This window comes from Mustelus asterias, chromosome 2 (genome assembly GCF_964213995.1).
Source record: "Mustelus asterias chromosome 2, sMusAst1.hap1.1, whole genome shotgun sequence".
NCBI classification, from domain to species: domain Eukaryota; kingdom Metazoa; phylum Chordata; class Chondrichthyes; order Carcharhiniformes; family Triakidae; genus Mustelus; species Mustelus asterias.
Window position 1 is genome coordinate 166,360,257 of NC_135802.1, and position 27,022 is coordinate 166,387,278.

At 45.0% G+C, this 27,022-nt stretch overlaps 1 protein-coding gene across 3 annotated transcripts in view; it reads left to right on the forward strand.

Annotated features, from left to right (window-relative positions):
* LOC144480545 (cadherin-18) overlaps positions 1-27,022 on the forward strand; it is a 680,005-nt gene that overhangs the window by 479,372 nt on the left and 173,611 nt on the right. For all 3 annotated transcript variants that reach the window (XM_078200126.1, XM_078200134.1, XM_078200141.1), the window contains one exon: positions 1,668-1,962. In XM_078200126.1, coding sequence (XP_078056252.1) covers positions 1,668-1,962 — 295 coding nt within the window. The remainder of the gene's footprint in view (positions 1-1,667; positions 1,963-27,022) is intronic.

Below are 27,022 nucleotides of genomic sequence, written 5' to 3' on the forward strand. Positions count from 1 at the left end.
TTGAGTGCGACCTACAAGTCTGATTCCAGCTTCCTTTGGGAAGCTGCATCTCCAGTGGAACCAATCATCTTCCCATGATTGACATTATTCATCTCTTTCCGCACTCCTCCGTCTTGTAGCAGCGCTGAACATTTTTTGTGCATTCAGAATTGCCTGGCATCCTCTGCAAGTCCTCCCTACCTGTCAGCCTGGCCGCTTTCCATTATAAAACTCCTGATTCCAAGAGTGGTCCAAGATATTATGAGAGAAACTTTTTTGATTGCCTGTGTCCCAGTTGGAATTTTGACAGAAACAGAGATGAGGGAAGATTCATGGCTTGTGTCCAACAGTGAGCCAGAGACATCAGCTTTTCAAACTCCTCCAGAATTGTCCTACTGTGTTCCAATGCTGTGCAACAAACTTGACAAATTCTTCCAATCTCACACCTCAAAGCATTCACATCCAGGCGAGTGACGGACAGCTCTGGGATCTGGGCTGTCTCCATCTGGAAGGAAATAAATTAGCGTATCAAACTGCTTTAAATTTTCAGTTTGCGAATGGACTCGAAGCTCAATACTGCAAACTTTCAGAGGGCTGACAGAGCAGCTGCTATTTTTTTCCCGATCTTTCAAGGCAGCTAACTTCAAACTCACCACTTGTTTTCAATGAAGCATGAGCTGAATGTGATAATAAAATAGGGAGCTGGAGGGAAAAAAGGTTGGGAGAGAAGGGTGACTACCCCGTACGCCCCCCTGTCCCACCTCGATCTATCCCCCCCCCCTCCCTCCGCCCCACCGTCACCCTGGTGCCTGGCCATATCTCTGGCCTCTCTCCCTCTGCCACTTCCGAGTGCAGAGTAGGATCAGGACCCCCGGACCCCCACTGGCCCGCTCCCCTTGGCACTATAATTTTAGTGTTAGTCTGGTAAACCTTTTCTGAATTAATGCATTTACATCTTTCCTTAAATAAGGAGACCAATACTGTACACAATACTCCAGATGTGGTCTTACCAATGCCCTGTACAACTGAAGCTTAGCCTCCATATTATTGGAATCAATTCTCCTCACAATAAACAATATCATCGTATTAGTTTCTCTAATTACTTGCTGTATCTCTCTAAACCAATCAGTGAGAGCTTTGACGATTGTTTTCTGTTTGTTTACAACAGCTTTGTAATTTTGCTCGCAATCTAAAATTTGAAAGAATTACGTGTGTCACGGAATATATCCTCACTAAAACACAGCAATGTGCAATTTAAACACAAAACTGGGAAGATGGGAATGATCTGGTCTGACAATGAAATGCTGGAATTCTCAGATCTGAAGCTTATAAATACACTTTATGTGACTGATACTCAACTGTGGAATCACGCAGCTGGAATCATCGTTACTGTGCTAAAATTAACCTAGGATAAAGAAAATTATCCAATATTCCTCATGAGCATTTGCTGGAAAATGTCAGGTGAAAACACACCTATCTCAAATGACCTCATGGTTGAATAGCTATACAAAGTGTTCGATGTGATCACATGAAGTGTGGGTAGTTGGATAAGGTGTCAGAATGTGACCAATGTCCATGAAATCCTTATCACATCAAGAGTTAGGAGAAAGTGTAAACATCACAGAATGTAATTAAGATGTGGCCGTATTTATATACAGATGCTTAACCAATCCCTATATGTCTTTCAGCTTCACTCGAATGCAGATAACGGTGATGGATCAGTCAAGTACATCCTTTCAGGGGAAGGAGCTGGCTCCATTTTCGTTATTGATGACAGCACAGGAGATATTCACGCAACCAAAAGTTTAGATCGTGAGCAGAGGGTACATTATATTCTTCACGCTCAAGCTCTGGACAGAAAAACAAACAAACCCCTTGAACCAGAATCTGAGTTTATCATCAAGGTGCAGGATATAAATGATAACGCACCAACGTTTTTGGAAGGACCCTATTCTGCTTCTGTCCCCGAAATGTCTGAAGTTGGTAAGGTTTTGATTTAACAATTGGAGTTTTCTATCACTGCACGTTAATGTATCAATACAGGAGCTAATGTTTCAGGGCAACGATTGTGCGAGTGTATCCCTTCCTTGTAAATTAATTTGCTCTAAAGGGTCGATGCTCATCTTAATAAGCCACTGTCTTAATGAAAATGTACAAATGTGAGAGCCCTGATATTCCTGACTGAGATACTTCTTGAATAATAGACTCCCCACAGTGCAGAAGGCGGCCCATTGAGTCTGCACTGACCACAATCCCACCCAGGCCCTATCCCCATAACCCCATGCATTTATCCCAGCTAGTCCCCCTGACACTAAGGGGCAATTTAGCATGGACAATCTACTTAACCCGCACAGCGTTGGAATATGGTGCATTGGAACTAAGTGTGTTGATGAAGGTAGGGCAGTTGATGTCATATACATGGATTTTAGTAAGGCGTTTGATAAGGTCCCCCATGGTCGGCTTATGATGAAAGTGAGGAGGTGTGGGATAGAGGGAAAGTTGGCCGATTGGATAGGTAACTCGCTATCTGATCGAAGACAGAGGGTGGTGGTGGATGGAAAATTTTCGGACTGGAAGCAGGTTGCTAGCGGAGTGCCACAGGGATCAGTGCTTGGTCCTCTGCTCTTTGTGATTTTTATTAATGACTTAGAGGAGGGGGCTGAAGGGTGGATCAGTAAATTTGCTGATGACACCAAGATTGGTGGAGTAGTGGATGGCTGTTGTAGGCTGCAAAGAGACATAGATAGGATGCAAAGCTGGGCTGAAAAATGGCAAATGGAGTTTAACCCTGATAAATGTGAGGTGATTCATTTTAGTAGGACTAATTTAAATGTGGATTACAGGGTCAAAGGTAGGGTTCTGAAGACTGTGGAGGAACAGAGAGATCTTGGGGTCCATATCCACAGATCTCTAAAGGTTGCCACTCAAGTGGATAGAGCTGTGAAGAAGGCCTATAGTGTGTTAGCTTTTATTAACAGGGGGTTGGACTTTAAGAGCCGTGGGGTTATGCTGCAACTGTACAGGACTTTCGTGAGTCCACATTTGGAATATTGTGTGCAGTTCTGGTCACCTCACTATAAGAAGGATGTGGAAGCGCTGGAAAGAGTGCAGAGGAGATTTACCAGGATGCTGCCTGGTTTGGAGGGTAGGTCTTATGAGGAAAGGTTGAGGGAGCGAGGGCTGTTCTCTCTGGAGCAGAGGAGGCTGAGGGGAGACATAATAGAGGTTTATAAAATGATGAAGGGGATAGATAGTGTGAACGTTCAAAGACTATTTCCTCGGGTGGATGGAGCTATTACAAGGGGGCAAAACTATAGGGTTCATGGTGGGAGATATAGGAAGGATATCAGAGGTAGGTTCTTTACGCAGAGAGTGGTTGGGGTGTGGAATGGACTGCCTGCAGTGATAGTGGAGTCAGACACTTTAGGAACATTTAAGCGGTTATTGGATAAGCACATGGAGCACACCAGGATGATAGGGAGTGGAATAGCTTGATCTTGGTTTCAGATAAAGCTCGGTACAACATCGTGGGCCAAAGGGCCTGTTCTGTGCTGTACTGTTCTATGTTCTATATGTTCTATGAAACTGGAGCACCCATAGGAAACCCACGCAGACACGGGGAGAACATCCAAACTCCACACAGCTAGCGACCTGAGGCCAGAATTGAACCCGGGTCCCTGACGCTGTCAGGCAGCACTGCTAACCACTGTGCCACTGTGCTGCACTTGGGACACATTCATTTCTCTCATGCCATACAGAGCGGTCTGGTGCTTCATCAGCTTCCTGCCTCCTTGACATTATTGCAGAAAATTCAGGGTTCCTCAAGACTCTGGCTGGAATTTTCAAGATGATCACACCAGCCAGATCTTCTGGTCCTGCCACCAACACACCCCCGGCACAGGTTTGCCGGCAGTGTGGAGTGCAGTCAGTGGGAAAAGCCTGGTCAGCAGCGGGACCAAAGGCCACGAGAAACACGCCATGGGGAGGCCAGAAACCACCCATGCCTTGTCTGCAACAGGTACATGTCCAGTATCTCCATGGAAATGAAGTGAGATTGGATGTTGTAGCCTCTCACTTCAATTACATCATCTGACAGCCAACGGATACCCATTTCCAAAAATGCCCCAAAAGGCGACAGAAGCCTGTAGCCTTGGACCAAATTCTCATCTGTCCACAGCAAGGAGGGAGGAGGGCATGAGAATGTCGTGTTATTATAATAATGTAATAACTTGGGCTTCTTTACTCTAAAAGACACAAGGCACCAATCCCTCATAAGGGATCGAGTGAAAATGTTGTGGGTTATTTATTGAGACTAGGCACATGGGAACAGTTAAGTGTAAAGCTTGAAGTCATCAGAGGGTAAGCGTGCATGTGTGTGTGCGTGTGTGTGTAAGCATAACTATTTACAATTCATGTTTGTGTTTAGTTACCATGAAATAAGTGTATAGGACTGATGAATCTCTGCGTTTCTAAAGTGTAACGCTAAATTACTGGTACATCCAGATCTTGTAATAATAACCTTTTCTGGAGGTTTGTGTAATTTCTCACAAGGATTTACGGCATCGTGTTTGTTGGATGCTGTTTCTGGTTGATTTTTAGATCCAGTCCTCGATGCAATAGGGCTGTATGGTTGATGAGGAGCTGGAAAGGATCGGATTTGTTCTTGGTTGCCCTCACCTTTGCGTTTTTGTGTATGATGATTTGATATGATCTTGTTTCTGAACAAATCCTTGTCACATCGGCCGGTTGTCTCCTACATTCTGTGGGGTCCTGGATGTGGGCTTGTTGTCCCAACTGTAAATTGTGCAGTTCTGTACCTGCATGTTGGCCATCTTCTCTTGTAGTTTAATGCTATCTCGTTTCTGAGAGAGTGGAATGGGTAAGAGTAGGTAGATTGTACACACTGGTCTACCAGACATCAGCTCTGGAGGTGATGGAATAGTTACAATTAAAGGTGTCTCTCTTAAATATAACATTGCAATGTGAAGATCTTCCTTGGTCTGTCTACATTGAGGATTAGGTATTTCATAGAAAGATAGGAGCAATGGGAGGCTATTCGGCCCATCGAGCCTGCTCCTCCATTCATTTTAATCATGGCTGATTATATAACTTATTCAAACATACAATGTTTGGGCCTCAACTGCTTTATATCGTAGGGAATTCTGCAGGCTCACCACTCTCTTAATGAAAAAATTTCTCCTCATCTCAGTCCTAAATTGTTTACTCTGTATCCTTGGACTGTGACCCCTGGTTCTGGACTCCCCCACCATCAGGAACTTCCTTCTTGCATCTACCCTTCTAGTCGTGTTAGAACTTTATAGCTTTCCATGAGATCCTCCCTCATTCTTCCAAATTCCAGCAAATACAATCCTAGCCAACTCAATTGTTCCTCATACGTTAGTCCCGAAATCCCAGGAATCAGTCTGGTAAATTATACTCCTTCATAGCAAAAACATCCTTCCTCAGATAAGGAGACCAAAACTGTACATAATGTTCCAGGTGTGGCCTCATCAAGGCCCTTTATAATTTCAGCAAGACATCCCTGTTCCTGTACTCGAATCCTCTCACTATGAAGGCCAACATACCATTTGCCTTTTTTACTGCCTGTTGCACCTCCACGCTTACCTTCAGTGACTGGTGTACAAAGACACTCAGGTCTCGTTGCATATTCCCCTCTCTCAATCTATAGCCATTCAGATAATAATCTGCCTTCCTGTTTTTGCTACCAAAGTAGATAACCACACTTTTATCCATATGTGCCCACTCACTCAACTTATCCAAATCACACTGAAGCATTTCTGTATCTTCCTGAGAGCTTACCCTCGCACCCAGCTTTGTGTCATCTGCAAAATTGGAGATATTACATTTAGTTCCCTCATTTAAATCATTAATATCCATTGTGAATAGCTGGAGTCCTAGCAGCAATCCCTGTGGTACCTCACTAGTCACTTCCTGCCACTTGGAAAAAGACCTGTTTATTCCTACTCTTCATTTCCTGTCTCTCAACCAGTTTTCTATCCATCTCAATACCTGAATCTGAATCCCATTTGCTTTAATTTTAACGCTAATCTCTTCTGTGGGATTTTGATGAAAGCCTTTTGAAGGTCCAAATAAATCACATCCACTGGCTCCCCCTCATCAAATCTACCAGTTACATCTTAAAGAATCCCTGTTGATTTATCAAGCATGTTTCCCCTTTTGCAAACCCATGCTGACTCTCTCTAATCCTGCCACTGTTTTCAAAGTGCTCTGCGATTGAATCTTTTAGCATGGACTCTAACATTTTCTGCACTACTGATATTCAGGCTGACTGGTCTAGAATTTCCAATTTTCCCACTACCCACCCTTCTTAAATATTGGGCTTACATTCGCTACCCTCCAATCCATAGGAACTGTTCCAGAGTCTATAGAACATTGGAAGATGACCACCAATGCATACATTATTTCCAGAGTCACTTCCTTCAATACCCTGGGATTTGATTATCAGACCCTGAGGATTTATTGGCCCTCAATCCCATGAATTGCTTACTAAAACTGGTTTCCTTCTGTTCCTCCCTCTCGCTAAACCCTGTGTTCCCCAACATTTCTGGTGCATTACTTGTATCCTCCTTTGTGAAGAAGTGTAGGTTAAGTTGATTGGCCATGGTAAATTGCTGCTTAGTGTTCAGGAGATTAGCAGAGTAAACACATGGGATTACAGGAATAGGGCCAGGGTGGGATTGTTGTCGGTACAGGCTTGATGGGCTGAATAGCCTCCTTCTACACTGTCGGGATTCTGTAATTCTGTGATTCTTTGTGAAGACAAAAACAAAATATGTATTTAGCTGTTCGGCTGTTTCTTTGTTCCCCATTATTAATTCCACTGTGCCTGACTATAAGGGACCTACATTTGTCTTCATCAATCTTCGTTTCTTCACATGCCAACATGGGAATCATTTGTTCAGTTGGGCCAATAGATCTAAGTAATGAGGAGAAGAAGCAGTGTGATTGATATTCCACTTCTCACATATATCCTGAAATGGCCTACCAATGAATTGCAGACTATTAACCCATAATGACCTCTCTCAGCACACCAGATAAAATGAAAATATCACAAAGTGCAAAAGTTGTATCTGGTGTATTGTGCAATTGTCATATCATGGAGCACTTGGCATGGAGGATATGAGTTACCACGGGCAGTGTGTAAGTGGGGGGTGAATAAGTTAACCTTGAGTCGGCAATGAATTTGCATAGAACTATTCTCACAAATCTTTTCTGCAACTTTGCTAATACTTGCACATCCTTCCCAGGACTGGATGCAATTCTCCAGCTGTGCTTGAAGCAGTATTTCATACAGATTTAGCACAGCTTCCTTGCTTTTGTACTCTGTGCCCCTATTGATAAAGCTCAGGCTGCTGTATGCTTTGCTCACCACTCTTTCAGCCTCTCCTGCCACCTTTAATGACTTATGCACATACACACGTAGGCCCTTCTGCTCTTGTACCCCCTTTAGTATTGTGATCTTTCATTGTGTCTCCATGTTCTTCCTACCAAAATGAATCATTCCACACTTCACTGCATTAAACCTCATTTGCCACTTGTCCGTCCATTCCACCAACCAGCCCAAGCCCTTTTGAAGTTCAACATTATCATACTCCAACTTCATCTACAACACTTTCAGGTTTTGTATTATTTTTGCTTTTTAAGGGCCAGTGTTTCCCTTAAAATGACAAACATAAATCTCACTAAATCTGTAAAATTCCAAATAAATGAAAACAATGATAGTCAGTGTATGGGTGTTCCACGGATTTTCTTATTCAGAGCTCCAGAGCTCCCACTCTCCCCGGCCGAATGCAATCTCATTGTGTTGAATTAACGTGCATGAGTCTTTCGACTCAGCATCTTTATTCAATAGCAGAGGTATATCAGAAAGCAACATTCTTTTGGTCACACTTAACTCCAGCACTGCTATTTTCCATTAATTCCTCACATAAAACAGCACTTTTTATGCAAATCTAATGTAAATCCTGAGGAATATAATCAGACTGAAAAGCATGTAACTGAGATCGGTTATGATTTCAGAAGCAGAAGCTATTAGCAATGTTTTAATGTATTGCCTTCACAAAGCCAGAAGTATCCAGCTGTTTTTAAATTTTATCAGAACCCCTGTGATGTGCTGTATGTGTTTATACATCCGAAACCTAAATCACAGCTTTAATCTACTGGCTCCTGTTGAATTGTGCTCTGTTAGCAAAAACATGGCAATGATCCATTAAACAGGGTAACTTCACATTTCAACTCAGAAGTTAATATGAGAAATATGGGCAGGTGTCAGCCATGTGGCCCCCTCCTGCCTGCTCTACCATTTTGTAATCTTTTGGTTAATACGATGTGGCCTTAATTCGACTTTCCTGTCTGCCTTTCACATCCCTTGTAGATCTAACTCAGCTTTGTATTTTTTTTTATTCGTTCGTGAGACATTTATTGCCCATTCCTAGTTGCCCTTGAGCTGAATGGCTTGCCAGGCCCTTTCGGAGGGCAGTTGAGAGTCAACCACATTGCTGTGGCTCTGGAGTCACATGTAGCAAGACCGGGTAAGGATGGCAGATTTCCTTCCCTAAAGAACATTAGTGAACCAGATGGGTTTTTCCGACAATCGACAATGGTTTCATGGTTATCAGTAGATTCTTAATTCCAGATATTTTTTATTGAATTCATATTCCACCATTGCTGTGGCAGGATTCGAACCTGGGTCCCCAGAACATTAGCTAAATTTCTGGATTAATAGCCTAGCGATAATACCACTTGGCCATCACCTCCCCTATATATAAATATCCAATAACCCAGCCTGCACTGCTGTCCGAGATAGTCAGTTCCAAATATGAATCACCTTCTGAGAGAAGTAATTCCCCCTCGTCTCTGTGCTAAATGGGAGAGCACAGTAACAAGTCTCACAACACCAGGTTAAAGTCCAACAGGTTTATTTGGTAGCACAAGCCACAAGCTTTCGGAGCGCTGCCCCTTCATCAGGTGAGTGGAAGCCGTGTTCACAAACCGAGCATCTCCACACTAAATGGGAGATCCATTGATTTGAAATTCTGCCTGTCAGTTTTAGGTTCCGCTACATTCTCTCAGCATACACATTGTCAAGTCCTTTCAGAATTTTAAATGCTTCAATCAGACTACATCTCATTCTTTTAAACTCCAAAGAATCTTTCCCCAAGCTGCTCAACTTTTCCTCACCCCAGAAATCAAGCTCATGAACTTTCTCTGAACTGTCTTCAATGTAAGTTTGTCCCTCCTTAAGTAAGTGACCAAAATTGTAATGTGTACTCCACGTGTGGTCTAACCAATGCACTGTACAGTTGCAACAAGACGTCCCAACTTTTATACTCCATCCCCCCAGCACTAATGGTCAATATTCCATTTGTCTTCCAAATTACTTGCTGCACCTGCATGGTAACGTTTTTGTGATTCGTGTACCAAGACATCCAGGTCCCTCTGCACTGGAGTCTCTCTCTATTTAAATAATATTCTGTCCTGTCAAAGTGCACAACGTTACATTTTCCCACATTATACTTCATCTGCCAATTTTCTGTCCACTCCACCCACCGAACCGATCTGTATCCCTTTTCAGACTCTCTGGGTCTGATTTGACCATTTTCATTCGAAGTGCTGAATCTGGGTGTAATGCAGATCCGACTTGGAAATCTGCTTTCAGGCGCCCCCCATACGCACTCAGCCTGAAAATAACATCTCCAGTCCCATTCGCGCAGTGGGCGGAGCTTAGCGCGGCCGAAACGATCGGAGTTCTGAACTGCGCATGCGCGGTTGGAAAAAAAATTGCAAAAGCGCGCCCGTGTCAGATCGCTCCCGGGCCGCAGAAAACGGAGGAAGCGGCCCGGGAGCGAAAAGCAGGAGCGATGGTGCACACACACATCACTGTCCCCCTTATCCACCCCCCGCGCTACCCACAGACATCACTGTCCCCCTTATCAACCCCCCCCACTACCCACAGACATCACTGTCCCCCTTATCAACCCCCCCCACTACCCACACACATCACTGTCCCCCTAATCCACCCCCCCACTACCCACACACATCACTGTCCCCTTATCAACCCCCCCCACTACCCACACACATCACTGTCCCCCTTATCAACCCCCCCACTACCCACACACATCACTGTCCCCCTTATCAACCCCCCCCACTACCCACAGACATCACTGTCCCCCTAATCCACCCCCCACTACCCACACACATCACTGTCCCCCTTATCAACCCCCCCACTACCCACAGACATCACTGTCCCCCTTACCCACCCCCCACAACCCACACACATCACTGTCCTCCTTATTCACCCTCCCCTCACTGCACAGACCGATCACCACCCTTTCCCCCCTCCTCCCCACCGATCGCACGCAGAGTGGCAGCGGACCCCCCTGACCCCCCTCCATGCTCCCCCCCCCAACCCCCCCCCCAGATATCTATCTGATTCCCCCCCCACCAGAGTTCCATCTGCCCCCCCCCCCCCCCCCACCACCAGTAAGCGATCAGGCCTCCCTCCATCCCCCCCCCCCCCCAGACAACGATCTGGCCTCACTCCCCCCCCACCCCCCCCCCCCACCCCCGAGAATGGTCTGGCCTCACTCACCCCCACCCCCCCCCCCCCACCCCAGACAACGATCTGGCCTCACTCATTCCCCCCCCAGAGAATGGTTTGGCCTCACTCACCACCCCCTCCCAGAGATATATCTGACCCGCCTCCTCCTCCTTTACCCCCCCAACCAGACAACAATCTGGCCTCACTCACCACCCCCCCCAGAGGAACATCTGACCCGCCTCCTCCTCCCTCCCCACCAGACAATGATCAGCCACCGCCCCCCCCACCCCCCCAAGAGGAACATCTGACCCGCCTCCTCCTCCCTCCCCACCAGACAATGATCAGCCGCCGCCCCCCCCCACCCCCCCCAGAGATACATCTGACCCGCCTCCTCCTCTTTTCCCCCCCCAACCAGACAACAATCTGGCCTCACACCCCTCCCCCCCCAGCCAGAGAATGATGTGACCCGCCTCCCTCCTCCCCCCCACCACTGATCTGAGTCAGGGAGCCGTTGGAAGCTCTGAACGCACCTCTTCAGCAGCTGGAGCGCCCGATTCAGACTTTTATTTAGCAGGTCCATTACGGCGTGGTTCCAGATCGGTAAACGTGGTGGTAATGGGGGAAATGCTGATAAAGTTGGGCGGGCAGTTCATTAATTCAATTTAAATGCATGCAAATGCATTTAAATCACCGTTGCGCCTGTTTCGGGCGCGAATCGAATCGCCGCCGTTCCCGGGTTTTGGTAAAGTGGCAATGTGCGCGGACGCGGGCGCTGATCGCATTAATGGCTTCACACATGACTGTACCATGTTTTCGCACCCGAAAACGGGTGCAACGCAATGGCAAGATTGGGCCCTCTGTGTCCTTCACACAACTTCCTTTCCTACCCATCTTTCTCTCCTTCATAAATTACAATACAGTCTGTCCCTTCATCCAAGTCATGAATATGGATTATACACCATTGAGACTGCAGTTCTGACCCCTGCAGCACTCCACTAGTTACAGTTTGCCGACTTGAAAATTACACATTGATTCTAGGTTTTTGTTTTCTATTAGTTTGTCAACCCTCTTTTCACACTAATGCAAGAACCCCAACACTGGGGGCAGGATTTTTCTGGCCGCACTCGCCCCAAAACCAGAGGTCAACGGACCTTTGCATGGAACCCCCTCCCGCCTGCTATAATTCCTATGGTGGGCAGGATGGGAAATTTCCCGTCCATGAGTTCATATAGTGTGTGGTAACCTTTAATGTAAGAAGTCTCACAACACCAGGTTAAAGTCCAACAGGTTTACTTGGTAGCACAAGCCACTAGCTTTCGGAGCGCTACCCCTTCATCAGGTAAGTGGGAGTTCTGTTCACAAACAGGGCATATAAAGACACAAACTCAATTTCCTTTTTCTAAAACCGTGTTGACTCTGCTTGACTCGATTTAGATTTTCTAAACATCCTGCTTTCTTAATAACGGATTCCAGCATTTTTTTAATGTTAGCTTAACTGGCCTGTTGGCTCCTTCTTCCTCTCTTTCTCCTTTCTAATTAGAAATATTGCATCTGTGGTTTTATAATTCACTGAGACCTTTCCAGAATCCAGGGAATTTTGGAAAATTACAACCAATTCCCCATGGATGATGAGCAAAGCATTCGCTGTTGAACAAAAGAACTGGAATGAAGCCATGTTTGAGCAAACTTTTCCTTCTGTCATTGAAAGCAGAAGTCATTGGCCACCATTGTCACCCAGGGCTCAGCTGGCTACAGGCTCATCCCTGACAGAAAGTTGTGGGTTCAAATCACACTCCAGGACTTGAGCACAAAAATCTAGGTGGACAATCTGGTGCAGGACTGAGGGAGTGCTGCACTGTCAAAAGTGCCACCCTGCAGATGAGATGTTAATCTGATATTCCACCTGCCCTCCTGGGTGGGTGATAAACAATTCCTATTTCAAAGAAGCGTAGGGAAGCTAACACTTTGGCGTCCTGGCTAATACTGATCCCTCAATCAACGAGGACAGATTATCTAACCATTATTATGTTGTTGTTTGTGGAAATTGCTGACGAACATTGGTTGTGGTATTTCCTGCATTACAACAGTGTGCACTCTTCACAGAAGTACCTCAGAGGTTGAGGTCGTGAAAGGTGCTATATAAATGTATATTTTTTATTTGCTTCACATCTCACAGGCTTTTCCAGTTTCCATGTCACCTTGTTACTGAACATGAATCATTTCAGACCATGATGAATTTTGTTTCTACATGTTCTGTTTTATAAAATCACAAAACTAATCAGCTGCTTAGTGAGCCTGATCAGTCACGAGAGAATTCCTACTGCCTGATGTACCCAGTTTATCTTTATTGTATTTGTTTACATTAATTTCCAAAGAATTACAAATAATTGTCATAAATTTAAAGTATTTTGATCCTTTTCATGTGAATCTGTATCTGTTAGATTGAGAAGAGTAGAATTAAATCAGACAAGTCCTGCCTGTCTCAAATCCTTTAAATCATTGAGATTGAATAATAAATGTGAAACAGGAAAGAAAGGGTTAGAATTTTCTTGTTAGCTCAAATAAGCAGTTAATATGTTAAAATACAAATCAAAGGAATAGGTGAAGGTTGTTCAGCCCCTTAAGCCTGTTTTATTATTCATTTACAGAGTGGTTGCAACATAGTCATTTGGCCCATTGTGTCTGTGCTGGTTCTCTGAAAGAGCAACTCACTTAGTCCCACCCCCCAGCCTTTTCCACACAACCCTGAAAATATTTCATTTTTAGATAATGATCCAGTTCCCCTTTGAATGTCTCAGTTGACCCTGCTTCCATCAGGCAGTGTATTCCTGATTCTAACCACTCACTGTGTGAAAAAGCTTCTCCTTACATCACTGTTGTTTCTGTTGACAATCTGATTCTCCATCTTCCACTAGTGGGAACAGTTTCTCCCTATCTACCCTCTGTCCAGACCCCTCATGATTCTGAAAAGCTCGAACAAATCTCCTCTCAGCCTTCTCTTCTCCAAGGAGACCAATCCCAACCTCTCCAGTCTATCTTCATAACTGAAGTTCATCACTCTTGAGCCATTCTCACGAATGTTTTAGAAACATAGAAACATAGAAACCCTACAGTGCAGAAGGAGGCCATTCGGCCCATCGAGTCTGCACCGACCACAATCCCACCCAGGCCCTACCCCCACACATTTACCCGCTAATCCCTCTAACTACGCATCTCAGGGACAATTTTTTTAACCTGGCCAATCAACCTAACCCGCACATCTTTGGACTGTGGGAGGAAACCGGAGCACCCGGAGGAAACCCACGCAGACACGAGGAGAATGTGCAAACTCCACACAGACAGTGACCCGAGTCGGGAATCGAACCCGGGACCCTGGAGCTGTGAAGCAGCAGTGCTAACCACTGTGCTACCGTACCGTTTTCCTGCACTCTCTCGAATGTATTCACATTTTTCCTGAATGTGGCACCCAGAACTGGATGCAGTACTCGGGCTGTGGCTGAGCTAATGGTTAATGCAATTTCAACACAACTTCCTTGTTCTAGTGCTCTCTACCCCTGTTTATAATGCCCAGGATTCCTAACGTTCTAGAAACTGCTATCTCAACCTGTCCTGCCGCCTGCAGTGATTTATGCAGATATATGCCTAGGTCCCTCTACACCCCATTTAGATTCTTTATTTTATAATATTTCTCCAAGTTCTTCAGACCAGAATGAATCCATTCACACTTCTCGGCATTAGATTTCATTTGTCAATTGTTCGCCCGTTCCACCAATTCGTCCATGTCCCCTTGAATTTCTACACTGTCCTCCTAATGGTTCAGAATGTTTCCAAGTTCCATATCATTCACAAATTTTGAAATTGTGCTCTGTACACCAAGGTTTAACTCATAAACATGTACCAGAAAGAGCAGAGACCTTAACATCAATCCCTGGGGAACTTCACTATAAACCTGCCTCCAGTCTGCAAAACAACCAGTCACTACGATTGCCACTCAGTCAATTTCGTATCCATGTTGTTACTATTTAACCATGAGCTCCAACTTTATTCACTAGCCTGTTACCTGGTACATTATCAAATTCATTTTGGAAGTCCATGCACCTCACATCAACGACATTACCCTCATCAACCCTCTCTGTTATGGCATCAAAAAATCGCAAACAAGTTAGTTAAACATGATTTGACCTTGACAAATCCATGCTAGCTTTCTTTAATTTCCCCACATTTGTCCACAGAATTGTTAATCTTGTCAAGAATTATTAACAGACCATAACTCCTGAGCTCCCCAGCGTCCTCTCTGGGCGTTCCCCAGAGATGTGCTGTGGAAACCCCTCGGTTGTTTACAGGTCAGAGTTTGCCCAGAAGTGTTAAGTTACTCTGGGCCATTGCCCTGCATTGGAACTATCTGAAAATGTGATTTCAATCACAGAGTTGGATGGTTCCGCCAGGATTACACCAATAGTTACCTAGAAACAGGTACAAGAGATCATTCCTGGGTAATTGTTGTACAGACTCAGACCAACCCCCTTTCCCACCTCTCATGGACCTCCCCCCATAACATCGATCTCCACAAGGGACACCCCCAATCCCCTGACTGTCTCCACACTGCCACTAGTCCCCCCCCCCACCCCCCCCCCCCCCCCCCCACCCCCCGACAATTACCTTCCCCACCAACGGGACTCCCCCTACCTACTGAAATGAACCTCGATGGAATGCCCCACGCCACCCACCCACTCACCCCACCCCAGCCCCTGATGGGATTCTCCTCACCCTGGTGCTCAACTTGTGCCCCCACAGTGTCAGGAGGCCCGACACACCCCCTCCTGCAGGCCTGACCCAACCCAACCCAACCCACCGCCCACCACCGAGGCTTACTCAACCCCCTGAATCTCCACATCAGCTCGATATCCTTTCCCAATAAAAATCCACTCATCTCAATCTTGAAAATTTCAATTGGTCAAAGATCCAAAACCCATTGGGAGTGAGATTTTTAGACTCCCACCATGTCCTGTGAAGATGTGCCTCCTGACATCACCTTGACTGGATTTACTCCATTTTTTAAGATAATTCCCCCATCAGATAAAAACAGAAAATGCAGAAAATAGTCAGCAGGTGATAAATAGAGTTTTGTTGACAATTTATCAAAACTTGAGGAGTTTTAAGCATTGGATACAGCTCCTAGTTTGAAACTTTTACTGTAGAAAATGTACATAGTTCTTGTAGTTAATAAATACATGAAGTTAATCTACTTACTTAAGACTATGATGCCTTGATTATGACCCAGCAAACAGTATCCAGCACTCTACAGCACTTTCATCCAGTGACATGTAACCAACAGATACGTTTTCCTAAATGTTTGAGAATTGTCAGTAAACTTGCTTTTTCTCCAAAGATATTCCATTATTTACACAACAGCTTGCAGAATTCTGTCTGTGTCTTGAGTGCTTGAGACTTATTCCTTCTTCTCATTTGCAACTAATCTTCTCCTGACATTTACTCCCCGTCTCCCTGGTTTTAAGTCAGGCGCAGTCATGTAAGCACATTTGGGTAAACAGGGGTTAGCTTCTGATCATGTTATTTCATTCAGAGAAGTTGTCATTTTATTCACACTTGTTTCTGCTCATAGTTAACATTTGATCTGATTGCATGTTGATCTTAACTTTCCGCATTATTTCCAGTGTTCCCACTCAGCAGAGCTGAGTTGCAGTGCATCTGTCGGACATAAACAGGGTAGTGCTCACCTACCAATTGTGTTTGCAAGTTATTCGGTTTAATGGAAATGGTGACAAAGGCCTAACAAGTTAAACTCTTTGCTGAGAGATCTTAGAAGCTCTTACATGCTGTGTGTCTGCCCAAACTGGAGGAGAATTCCCATGCTGCTGACTAGTCACTTCCTGTGTATACATCATCACAATGTTGTGACGGCACTGTGCCTTTAAGATATGCATTTGAGTCATGTTTTTGTGCGGGATTTTTTTAAACAGCCTGTTCCAACACCAGTGCCACTTAGTCTGTAACTGACTAGTTGTTACTGCAGCAGCATAATTGCTCCTAATTGCTAGAATATTTGTTTTAATCTAGACTATTGACTATTCTGTTATTTTAGTGTTCCCCTGGGGTTTTGCAGAGCAGGACTTGATGAGGCTGATGACAGAAAAATTATGTGACCAAGTGGAGCCAGGCTTACACAGGAAAATCAAGCTTCGATGCTGCTTGGGGTTATTAGAGAGCAGTGCCTGTCTTTTCCTCTCTGGATTTTGAGACTGGGATATGCCAGGAAATAAATCTCTTTCTCAGAGATTCTGCTGTTTGTGGAGTGGATCTTTCTCTGGAGGCTGCTGTATGAGAGACAGAAGACAGTTGTCTGTCTGGATTTTTGTCCAAAGTTGTTAAAAGTTTGGAAATCTGGCATCTGCATGAGCATCTGTATCTGTGTTGATTTTTTAAAAATGATTTATTTCTATGGGGTACTGACTGCTTAAAATTTGAATTATAGAGATGGCTCACTGTTAAGAATTATACTTTGTCATGTTTAAATATTTTAATTGGTAAAAGTTATACTAATTATTTTTGCTATATTCCAACTGTGTACTAAGGTAAAGTGTTTTTTTAGTAAAAGCTTCCTCGTGGGTCAATTGAATCAAACCCTAATGCTAAAATCAAAAATGTTGGGATCTACGCTAACTTCATAACATACCCTGGAGTTTCAGATCTGGTCCCTAACAGTGTATACATGGCCACCTCGAGCACTGAGTCAGGTAATGTCCCACATACTCTGAAATTCCATGCACTACAATTCTGCTGAGACTGGGGGTTGGAGGGGGTGACCTCAAACAGCCAAAGGGCCTGTCTATTTCAGCTGGCATACATAGGATCGTGATTACAATAGAATGCTACAAATAGGAAATAGAAACACAGAGGGACCTAGGTGTGCAAGTCAACAAATCCTTGAAGGTGGCAACACAGGTGGAGAAGGTGGTGAAGAAGGCATATGGTATGCTTGCCTTTATCGGATGGGGTATAGAGTATAAAAGCTGGAGTCTGATGATGCAGCTGTATAGAACGCTGGTTAGGCCACATTTGGAGTACTGCGTCCAGTTCTGGTCGCCGCACTACCAGAAGGATGTGGAGGCATTGGAGAGAGTGCAGAGAAGGTTTACCAGGATGTTGCCTGGTATGGAGGGTCTTAGCTATGAGGAGAGATTGGGTAAACTGGGCTTGTTCTCCCTGGAAAGACGGAGAATGAGGGGAGATCTAATAGAGGTGTACAAGATTATGAAGGGTATAGATAGGGTGAACAGTGGGAAGCTTTTTCCCAGGTCAGAGGTGACGATCACGAGGGGTCACAGGCTCATGGTGAGATGGGCGAGGTATAACTCAGATATCAGAGGGATGTTTTTTACACAGAGAGTGGTGGGGGCCTGGAATGCGCTGCCAAGTAGGGTGGTGGAGGCAGACATGCTGGCATCGTTTAAGACTTAGCTGGATAGTCACATGAGCAGTCTGGGAATGGAGGGATACAAACGATTGGTCTAGTTGGACCAATGAGCGGCACAGGCTTGGAGGGCCGAAGGGCCTGTTTCCTGTGCTGTACTGTACTGTTCTTTGTTCTCGGAGACTTGTCTTTAGTACTTCCCAAGACAAAGCAACTTGTCATTACTCAGAGTCTTGACGCACACATGAAAAACTGTCACTGACTTGTTTATTGTGGGATATTTCTAATCTTTGACGTTTAACTTGATAGAGTGGGAGAAGATATTTCCAGACAATTATTTTTGATGGCAACATCAACTTCCTTTCATGTGTCACCAAGAATGTAGGAAAGAATTCCCAAGGCATTTCACGAGTTTCGTTTTCCTTACCATTGATGGTTGTGCCTTCAGCTGCAAACCTAAACTTTGGAATTTCCTTTAATCTTTGAAATCTAACTCTTTAGATGTGTTTGCTCATCAATGCCAATGTATCCTTCTTTGGACCAGTCTTGTGATATCTTTCAGTGTTTTTCCCTTTTTTCAACCTCTATCACTCTCAGAATATTGAGTTTGTATAATAGGTAACTGTATTTCCATTGAAGAATTAACAAATTTATTTTTGCAAATTAAGTTCCTCTTTAACATATATTTCTGTTTAAAATATAGGAATCATCCAATGATTCATTTTTCTAATGGATCTAAAAATATTCTTTTTCTTTGTGTCTTAATATAATCATTCTTCATTATAGTATAGACATTTAATCTTCTGCTCTGCCCTTCAAAACAGAAAACAGAATTGGCCCCGGTGATATATTTGGTCATTTTAAAAATATTTGATTTGTGATGGTTTAACAATAAGAATAATTGAAATAACTGAAGCCAAAAGAGAAGCTTTGACAAAGGGTCATCTGGATTCGAAACATCAGCTCTTTTCTCTCCTTACAGATGCTGCCAGACCTGCTGAGATTTTCCATCGTTTTCTCTTTTGGTTTCAGATTCCAGCATCCGCAGTAATTTGCTTTTATAAAATAACTAAAAGACTTTCATGTTTCGGAAGTAGATTCTGAAGGATCAGTTGATCTAGTTTGTAAAATGTTAAGTTTCAACCTGGAATTGAAGGATTTTGATGACGATGCCTCACACTGTGTCAGATCAACAGGAAAAAAGGAAGAACTTGCATTAATGTTATTGGGGCGATTTTGGGCTTTTGCATTGGCCATGAGCATAAACAGTGACGTGGATGCAAAATCTTGCGAGAATCAGAAAACAAGATTCTTGCCAGCAAGATTCTTTGCAGCAATCTTCAGCCAGAAGTACCGAGTGGATGATCCATCTCGGCCTCCTCCAGTGGTCCCCAGATCCATTGGAACTCTTTGAGGATGTGATGCGCGTTATCACACACGAGGCTTGAGATGCTCAGGAAATAAAGGCTTTTATTTGCTGTAACAACGAAGCTACTAATTTTCTACACGATCCCAGACTGAGGGGTCCCAGACAGAGCAGAGACCTTTATACCTCTCCCAGGAGGCGGAGCCCGACTGGGATGTACCACAATAACTATAATACAAGGTGTAACAATCCATCCCTAACCCCAACAGCAACATATATACATACTTGTAGTACTGGCCAGACCCTGGCTCAGTACTATCTAGTGGGAACCAACGATGGTTCACCACAGGATGTAACTAGTATAGTTGAGGAGCACCAGTGGATGTGGTTTATTTAGACTTTCGAAAGGCTTTCCACAAGGTCTCACATAACGGACTACTATGTAAAGTTAAAACACATGTGCTTTCGGGTGGGTCAGTAAATTTGCTGATGACACCAAGATTGGTGGAGTAGTGGATGAGGTGGAGGGCTGTTGTAGGCTGCAAAGAGACAGTGATAGGATGCAGAGCTGGGCCGAAAAATGACAGATGGAGTTTAACCCTGATAAGTGCGAGGTGATTCATTTTGGTAGGACAAATTTGAATGCGGATTACAGGGTCAATGGTAGGGTTCTAAGGAATGTGGAGGAACAGAGAGATCTTGGAGTTCATATCCACAGATCTCTGAAGGTTGCCACTCAAGTGGATAGAGCCGTGAAGAAGGCCTATAGTGTGTTAGCATTTATTAACAGGGGGTTTGAGTTTAAGAGCCGTGGGGTTATGCTGCAACTGTACAGGACCTTGGTGAGACCACATTTGGAATATTGTGTGCAGTTCTGGTCACCTCACTATAAGAAGGACGTGGAAGCATTGGAGAGAGTGCAGAGGAGATTTACCGGTTTGGAGGGTAGGTCTTATGAGGAAAGGTTGAGGGAGCTAGGGCTTTTCTCTTCAGAGTGGAGGAGGATGAGAGGCGACTTATTAGAGGTTTATAAGATGATGAGGGGGATAGATAGAGTGGACGTTCAGCTACTATTTCCTCGGGTGGATGTAGCTATTATTAGGGGGCATAACTATAAGGTTCATGGTGGGAGATACAGGAAGGATGTTCGAGAAAGGTTCTTTACTCAGAGAGTGGTTGGGGTGTGGAATAGACTGCCTGCTTTGATAGTGGAGTTTGACACTTTAGGAACTTTCAAGCGGTTATTGGATAGGCACATGGAACACACCAGAATGATAGGGAGTGGGATAGCTTGATCTTGGTTTCGGACAAAGCTCGGCACTTCATCGAGGGCCGAAGGGCCTGTACTGTGCTGTATTGTTCTATGGGATTGCAGGTAATGTCTTGAGATGGATAGAAAGCTGGTTAGCAGATAGGAAGCAAAGAGTTGGCATAACTGGGTCATTTTCTGATTGGCAGTCAGTGACTAGTGGGGTTCTGCAGGGATCTGTGCTAGGACCCCAACTGTTCACATTATGTATTAATGATTTGGAAGAGGGAACTGAATGTATTATTGCCAAATTTGCAGATAATACAAAGTTGTGGGAGAGTGAGCTGTGAGGAGGATGCAGAGATACTTCAGTTGATTTGGGCGGGCTGAGTGTGTGGGTATCTGCATGGTAGATGCAGTATAATGTGGATAACTGTGAGGTTATCCACTTTTGTAGCAATAATAGGAAGGCAGATTATTACTTAAATGGGTGTAAATTGAAAGAGATGGACATTCAATGAGACCTTGGAGTTCTTGTGCATCAATCACTGAAAGTACAGCAGGTCCAGCAGGCAGTAAAGAAGGCAAATGGTATGCTGGCCTTCATAGTGAGAGGATTTGAATATGGGGATAGTAATTGTATAGGGCATTGGTGAGGCTACAACTGGAGCATTGTGTGCAGTTTTGGTGTCCTTATCTGAGGTAGGATGTCCTTGCTATAGAGGGACCACAGCGATGGTTTACCAGGCTGATTCCTGGGATGGTAGGTCTGTCATATGAGGAGAGACTAAGTCAGTTAGGATTATATTCATTGGAGTTTAGAAGAGTGAGAGGGGATCTCACAGAAACTTATAAAATTCTAACAGGGTTAGACAGGATAGATTCAGACAGAATGTTCCCGATGGTGGGGGGACTCCAGAACTGGCGATCATAGATTGAGAATAAGGGGTAAACCTTTTAAAACTGAGGTGAGGAGATATTTCTTCACCCAGAGGGTGTTGAATGTGTCGAATTCACTACCCCCAAATGTAGTTGAAGCCAGGATAATGTCTGATTTCAAGAAGAAATAAGATATAGCTCTTGGGGCGAAAGGGAACAAGGAATACGGGGGAAAGTGGGGACCAGGATATTGAATTTGATGATCAGCCATGGTCAAAATGAATGGCAGGGCAGGCTCAAAGGGCCGAATGGCCTACTCCTGCTTCCAGTTTCGATATTTCTATCTCAGATGCCAGTCTCCAGCCAATTCAATTCACTCCATGTGATATCAAGAAACAGTTGGAGGTACTGGATACTGCAAAGGCAATGGGCCCTGATAACATTCTGGCAATAGTACTAAAGACTTGTGTTCCAGAACTTGCTGCTCCCCTAGCCAAACTGTTCCAGTACAGTTACAACACTGGCATCTACCCAACAATGTGGAAAATTGCCCAGGTATGTCCTGTACACAAAAAGCAGGATGAATCCAACCTGGCCAATCACCGCCCAATCAGTCTACTCTCGATCATCAGGAAAGTGATGGAATGGGTTATCAACAGTGCGATCAAGCAGCACCTGCTCAGCAATAACCTGCTCAGTGACGCCCAGTTTGGGTTTCGCCAGGGTCGCTCAGCTCCTGACCTCATTGCAGCCTTGGTTCAAACATGGACAAAAGAGCTGAATTCCAGAGGTGAGGTGAGAGTGACTGCCCTTAACATCAAGACCGCATTCGTCTGAATGTGGCATCAAGGAGCCCTAGCCAAACTGGAATCATTGGGTATCGGGGGCAAACTCTCCACTGGTTGGAGTCATACCTGGTACACAGGAAGATGGTTATGGTTGTGGAGGGTCAGTCATCTCAGCTCGTGTCCCTCAGGGTAGTGTCCTAGGCTCAATGACCTTCCCTCCGTCATAAGATTGGAAGTGGGGATGTTCGCAGATGATTGCACAATGTTCAGCACCATTCGCGACTCCCCAGATATTGAAGCAGTCCATGTTCAACTGCAACAAGGTCTGGATAATATCTAGGCTTGGGCTGACAAGTGGCAAGTAACATTCACGCCACACAAATGCCAGGCAATGACCATCACCAATAAGAGACACTCTAACCACTGGTCCTTGACAGTCAATGGTGTAACCATCACTGAATCCCCACTGTCAACATCCTTGGAGTTATCATTGACCAGAAACTCAACTGGACTCGCTACATAAATGCAGTGGCTATAAGAACAGGTTAGAGACTAGGAATACTGCGGTGAGCAACTCGCCTCCTGACTCCCCAAAGCCTATCCATGATCCAAAAGGCACAAGTCAGGAGTGTGATGGAATACTCCCCACTTGCCTGGATAGGCGCAGCTCCAAAAACACTCAAGAAGCTTGACACCATCCAGGACAAAGCAGCCCACTTGAATGGCACCTCATCTACAAACATCCATTCCCTCCACCGCTGATGTTCAGTAGCAGCAGTGTGTTCTATCTACAAGATGCACTGCAGCAATTCACCAAAGATCACATGACCACGTCCATCTGGAAGGACAAGGGCAGCAGATACCTGGGAACACCACCACCTGCAAGTTCCCCTCCGAGCCACGCACCATCCTGACTTGTAAATATATCGCCGTTCCTTCTCTGTCGCTGGGTCAAAATCCTGGAATTCCCTCCCTAACGGCATTGTGGGTCAACCCACAGCACATGGACTGCAGCGATTCAAGAAGGCAGCTCACCACCACCTTCTCAAGGGCAGCTAGGAATGGGCAATAAATGCTGGCCAGCAGCGACACCCATGTCCCACGAATGAATTTTTTAAAAGTAACGTTTTCCTATTTACGCTGCCCCTCACAGTTGATGTAACGAGTTTCCTGCCCAGAAAGGGCAGGAACTTCATTCAAATACATTTTACTAAATTTAGATACACTTAAAGGGCTTCCCTATCATTTGTTCCTGCCACATAAAGAATTCACGTCAAGCAGGTTTGCAACTAATTTGCAAAACGTGAAGTAGTCAAGGGGAACCCACTGGCGACACAAAGGTAAGTGTAGCCTCCGGGGAGAGTGGAACATGTCCAGGCATTGCCTGGGTAACACTGCCGGAGTGGGCCCACTGGGGAACTCCATTGGGGCAATCCGCTTATGCATGGGAGGGTTGCCCTGGTGTTTGTGTTCCCCTTATACATGTGGGGCGTTGTCCTGGAGCTTGTGGTTGTGAAGGGGGGTGGGGTTCTCTGTGTCCTTGGGGGGCAGGGGGAAGAGGGGTGGCACAGGTAAGAAGTATTTTTTTCAGCACAGATCAGGATGCGCTTTAAAAAGTGCTCCCCGCTCTCTGTGGAGCCGGTGTTGCTGGCTCTATCGGGCCCTGCCCACCACCGTAACGGTGAAAAGCACGCCCCAGGTTTTCTGTGCACAGTGTTTGAGAATCTGGATTGCCACACGCCTGGTTTCTCACCTCAGCCCGCACTCTGTGCAGAGGATTCTGCCCCATGTATTTCATTTACTAAATCACTGGACAGCCAATGAGGCAGTTTGTTGATGATTATTCATGTTGACATGTTAGAGGTGGTTTCAGGACTCTTAATGGTTTTGCTGAAACGTTCCCAATCAGGTGGAGCCAAGAACACAGACAAATCACAAGGGAAGGAGATATTAAGAACAATTCATTTTTGAACAATCACAGAGTAAAACCTTCTGTGTTTTAGGGATAATTTATTCAATAGCTTTTCCAAATGAGCTATAGGATATAGATATTTTAAAAGATGATCCTATATGAAGATTTATATGTTTGATTTGGGAGTAATTCCCTGTCTCCAGTGGCAATCTTTTATTCTGCTCCAATTTCTCCAGTATCTGTTGCCAGTTAGCTGATGTTCACTTCCGATTGCAGCCTCGTCGACAACTATTATAAAATCACATAATCGTTTAACAATACATACTAAAGAGACCCTGTTTGCAAAGCACATTTCAACAATGTCTTGGTTTTGAGATAGAAATCAAATTCCCAATAAAAAATGTTCTGGAAATCTGAAATAACACCAAAGATTCTGTAAATGTTTATCTGGTCTGTCAGCATGGCAACCATTTCACGCTTTGTAGGATGGAAGGGTGCAGAGTGGCAGAGGATGGATTCCACTGCCTTCCCACCTCTGACTTCATTCAATCCTGGTCAGGAAGGCTGAGAGATGGCCTTTCCACTCCACTGCCCATTGAGTCTCTAACACAGGCAATTAATGCCCATTTAAAGGCCTCATTCCACTTTGGCTGATATTTAACCGGCAGCGAGCGGGACAGTCACCTCATGAGGAGCCTGAATCAGGTGGACCATTTAGGATGGAAGTGAGGAGACATTTCTTCACCCAAAGAGTGGTGAGCCTGTGGAATTCATTACCACAGGAAGTAGTTGATGCCAAAACATTGAATGTATTCAAGAGGCGGCTGGATATAGCACTTGGGGAGAATGGGATCAAAGGTTATGGGGAGAAAGCAGGATTAAGCTCTTGAGTTGGATGCTCAGCCATGATCGTAATGAATGGTGGAGCAGGTTCGAAGGGCCGAATGGCCTTCTCCTGCTCCTATCTTCTATGTTTCTATGTAATAGCAAACTCTGGCTTGTCGGCTCCCGGTGAGGAGGTGGGATAGGGTGGGAAGGATCTCTCATTGTCAGGCACTCAGCGCTTAATCGAAGCCTGATTGATGGGGGGGAGGGGGATCGCCAATAGTCAGCTTCCTACTCTAATGTTCAAGTCCCCTTTCCACCCTCCCATTCATTCCAAGCCCCACCACTACCCCCACCACCCCCGCCGTGATCCCTATCCCACCCTCACTCACTTCTGGCCTGAGACTTCATTGGATATTGGTGGATACATTGCCAGTTGCTGCCACTGTCCCCAAGTGGCACTACCTGCATTGAAGAGCTACCAGTGTCCAATTGGGTGCCAGCTCTCAGAGGTGGGGTTTTCACCCAGGGGGTCCTTGATCCTGCGGAAGGCCTGTTCAAATGCCTGATTGTCACTCAATCCAGCTGGCTCTCCCCAAAAGAAGTGGGGCAGGGTGTCACCAGCTGTCCAGCCAGTGAGTGAGATGATCATTGCCTGAACTACTTTCCTCGCCCAATGTGAGAATAGATATAATATTCCAGGCCTTACCTTTGATGGGAATGCCATTAGCTTTCTTGAAATAATGTTGCTCGCTGAGTGCTGCAAATTGGAGTTGATTTTGGTTGAGGAAGGAGCTTCATTAGCTTTCATGCAAGAGCAACGGTAGTTTAAATTATGTCTAATAATTATAAATCAGCATGGTTACCGGCTTTATACATGGAATATTAAAATGTTAGTAAGTAGCTGCCTGATTCCTGATCCTTCATTGCCACATTCACTGCGAATATAAACAGCAGGTCAGGAGTGAAGCACCAACTAAAACAGACACTGAAGAACCAAACATTACCATTTCCAGCTTGAATACCAGGATCAGTTGTGGTATCAGTTATCAGAGAATGGGCTTTTAACTATAGGTTTGTTAGTCAGTTCTGCAAGTTGATGTCACTAACTTTGCTTTTTCAATCCCAGTGCCTGAGCTGAAGAACTTAGAATAGAATCTTGAACCTCGAGCACAATCAGTCATGCACCAGATGCTGGTGTAGGTTTCAGGACCGAAGGGTGTGTCCCACCCATCTTTATCAGGTGTTGAACAGCCTCACCTGTGGTCCTTAGAAGGACCATTGCAGTTTATACATTAACCGCTGAGTGCAAGTTCTGTTCGCGAAATTGCTGCTCCTCCAATCCTCACAACACTCTTCCACCCCGCTCTCAGCCTTTCCCCAACCCCTGGTGCCCCGCATTACAATTGCACCTCTCCCCCATCACCCCACCACCTTTCCTCATTTGCTGCAGAACTCTGTTAATGCCCCTCCTGTTATCTGCCTGAATTCCCCCTGAAATTCAAGACCATCAGCAATGAAACCCAGGAGCTCCATGTACTTGCTGGAGATAAGGGTGGCGAGTTTAGAACATAGAACATAGAACATAGAACATTACAGCGCAGAACAGGCCCTTCGGCCCACGATGTTGCACCGACCAGTTAAAAAAAAAAACTGTGACCCTCCAACCTAAACCAATTTCTTTTCGTCCATGAACCTATCTACGGATCTCTTAAACGCCCCCAAACTAGGCGCATTTACTACTGATGCTGGCAGGGCATTCCAATCCCTCACCACCCTCTGGGTAAAGAACCTACCCCTGACATCGGTTCTATAACTACCCCCCCTCAATTTAAAGCCATGCCCCCTCGTGCTGGATTTCTCCATCAGAGGAAAAAGGCTATCACTATCCACCCTATCTAAACCTCTAATCATCTTATATGTTTCAATAAGATCCCCTCTTAGCCGCCGCCTTTCCAGCGAAAACAATCCCAAATCCCTCAGCCTCTCCTCATAGGATCTCCCCTCCAT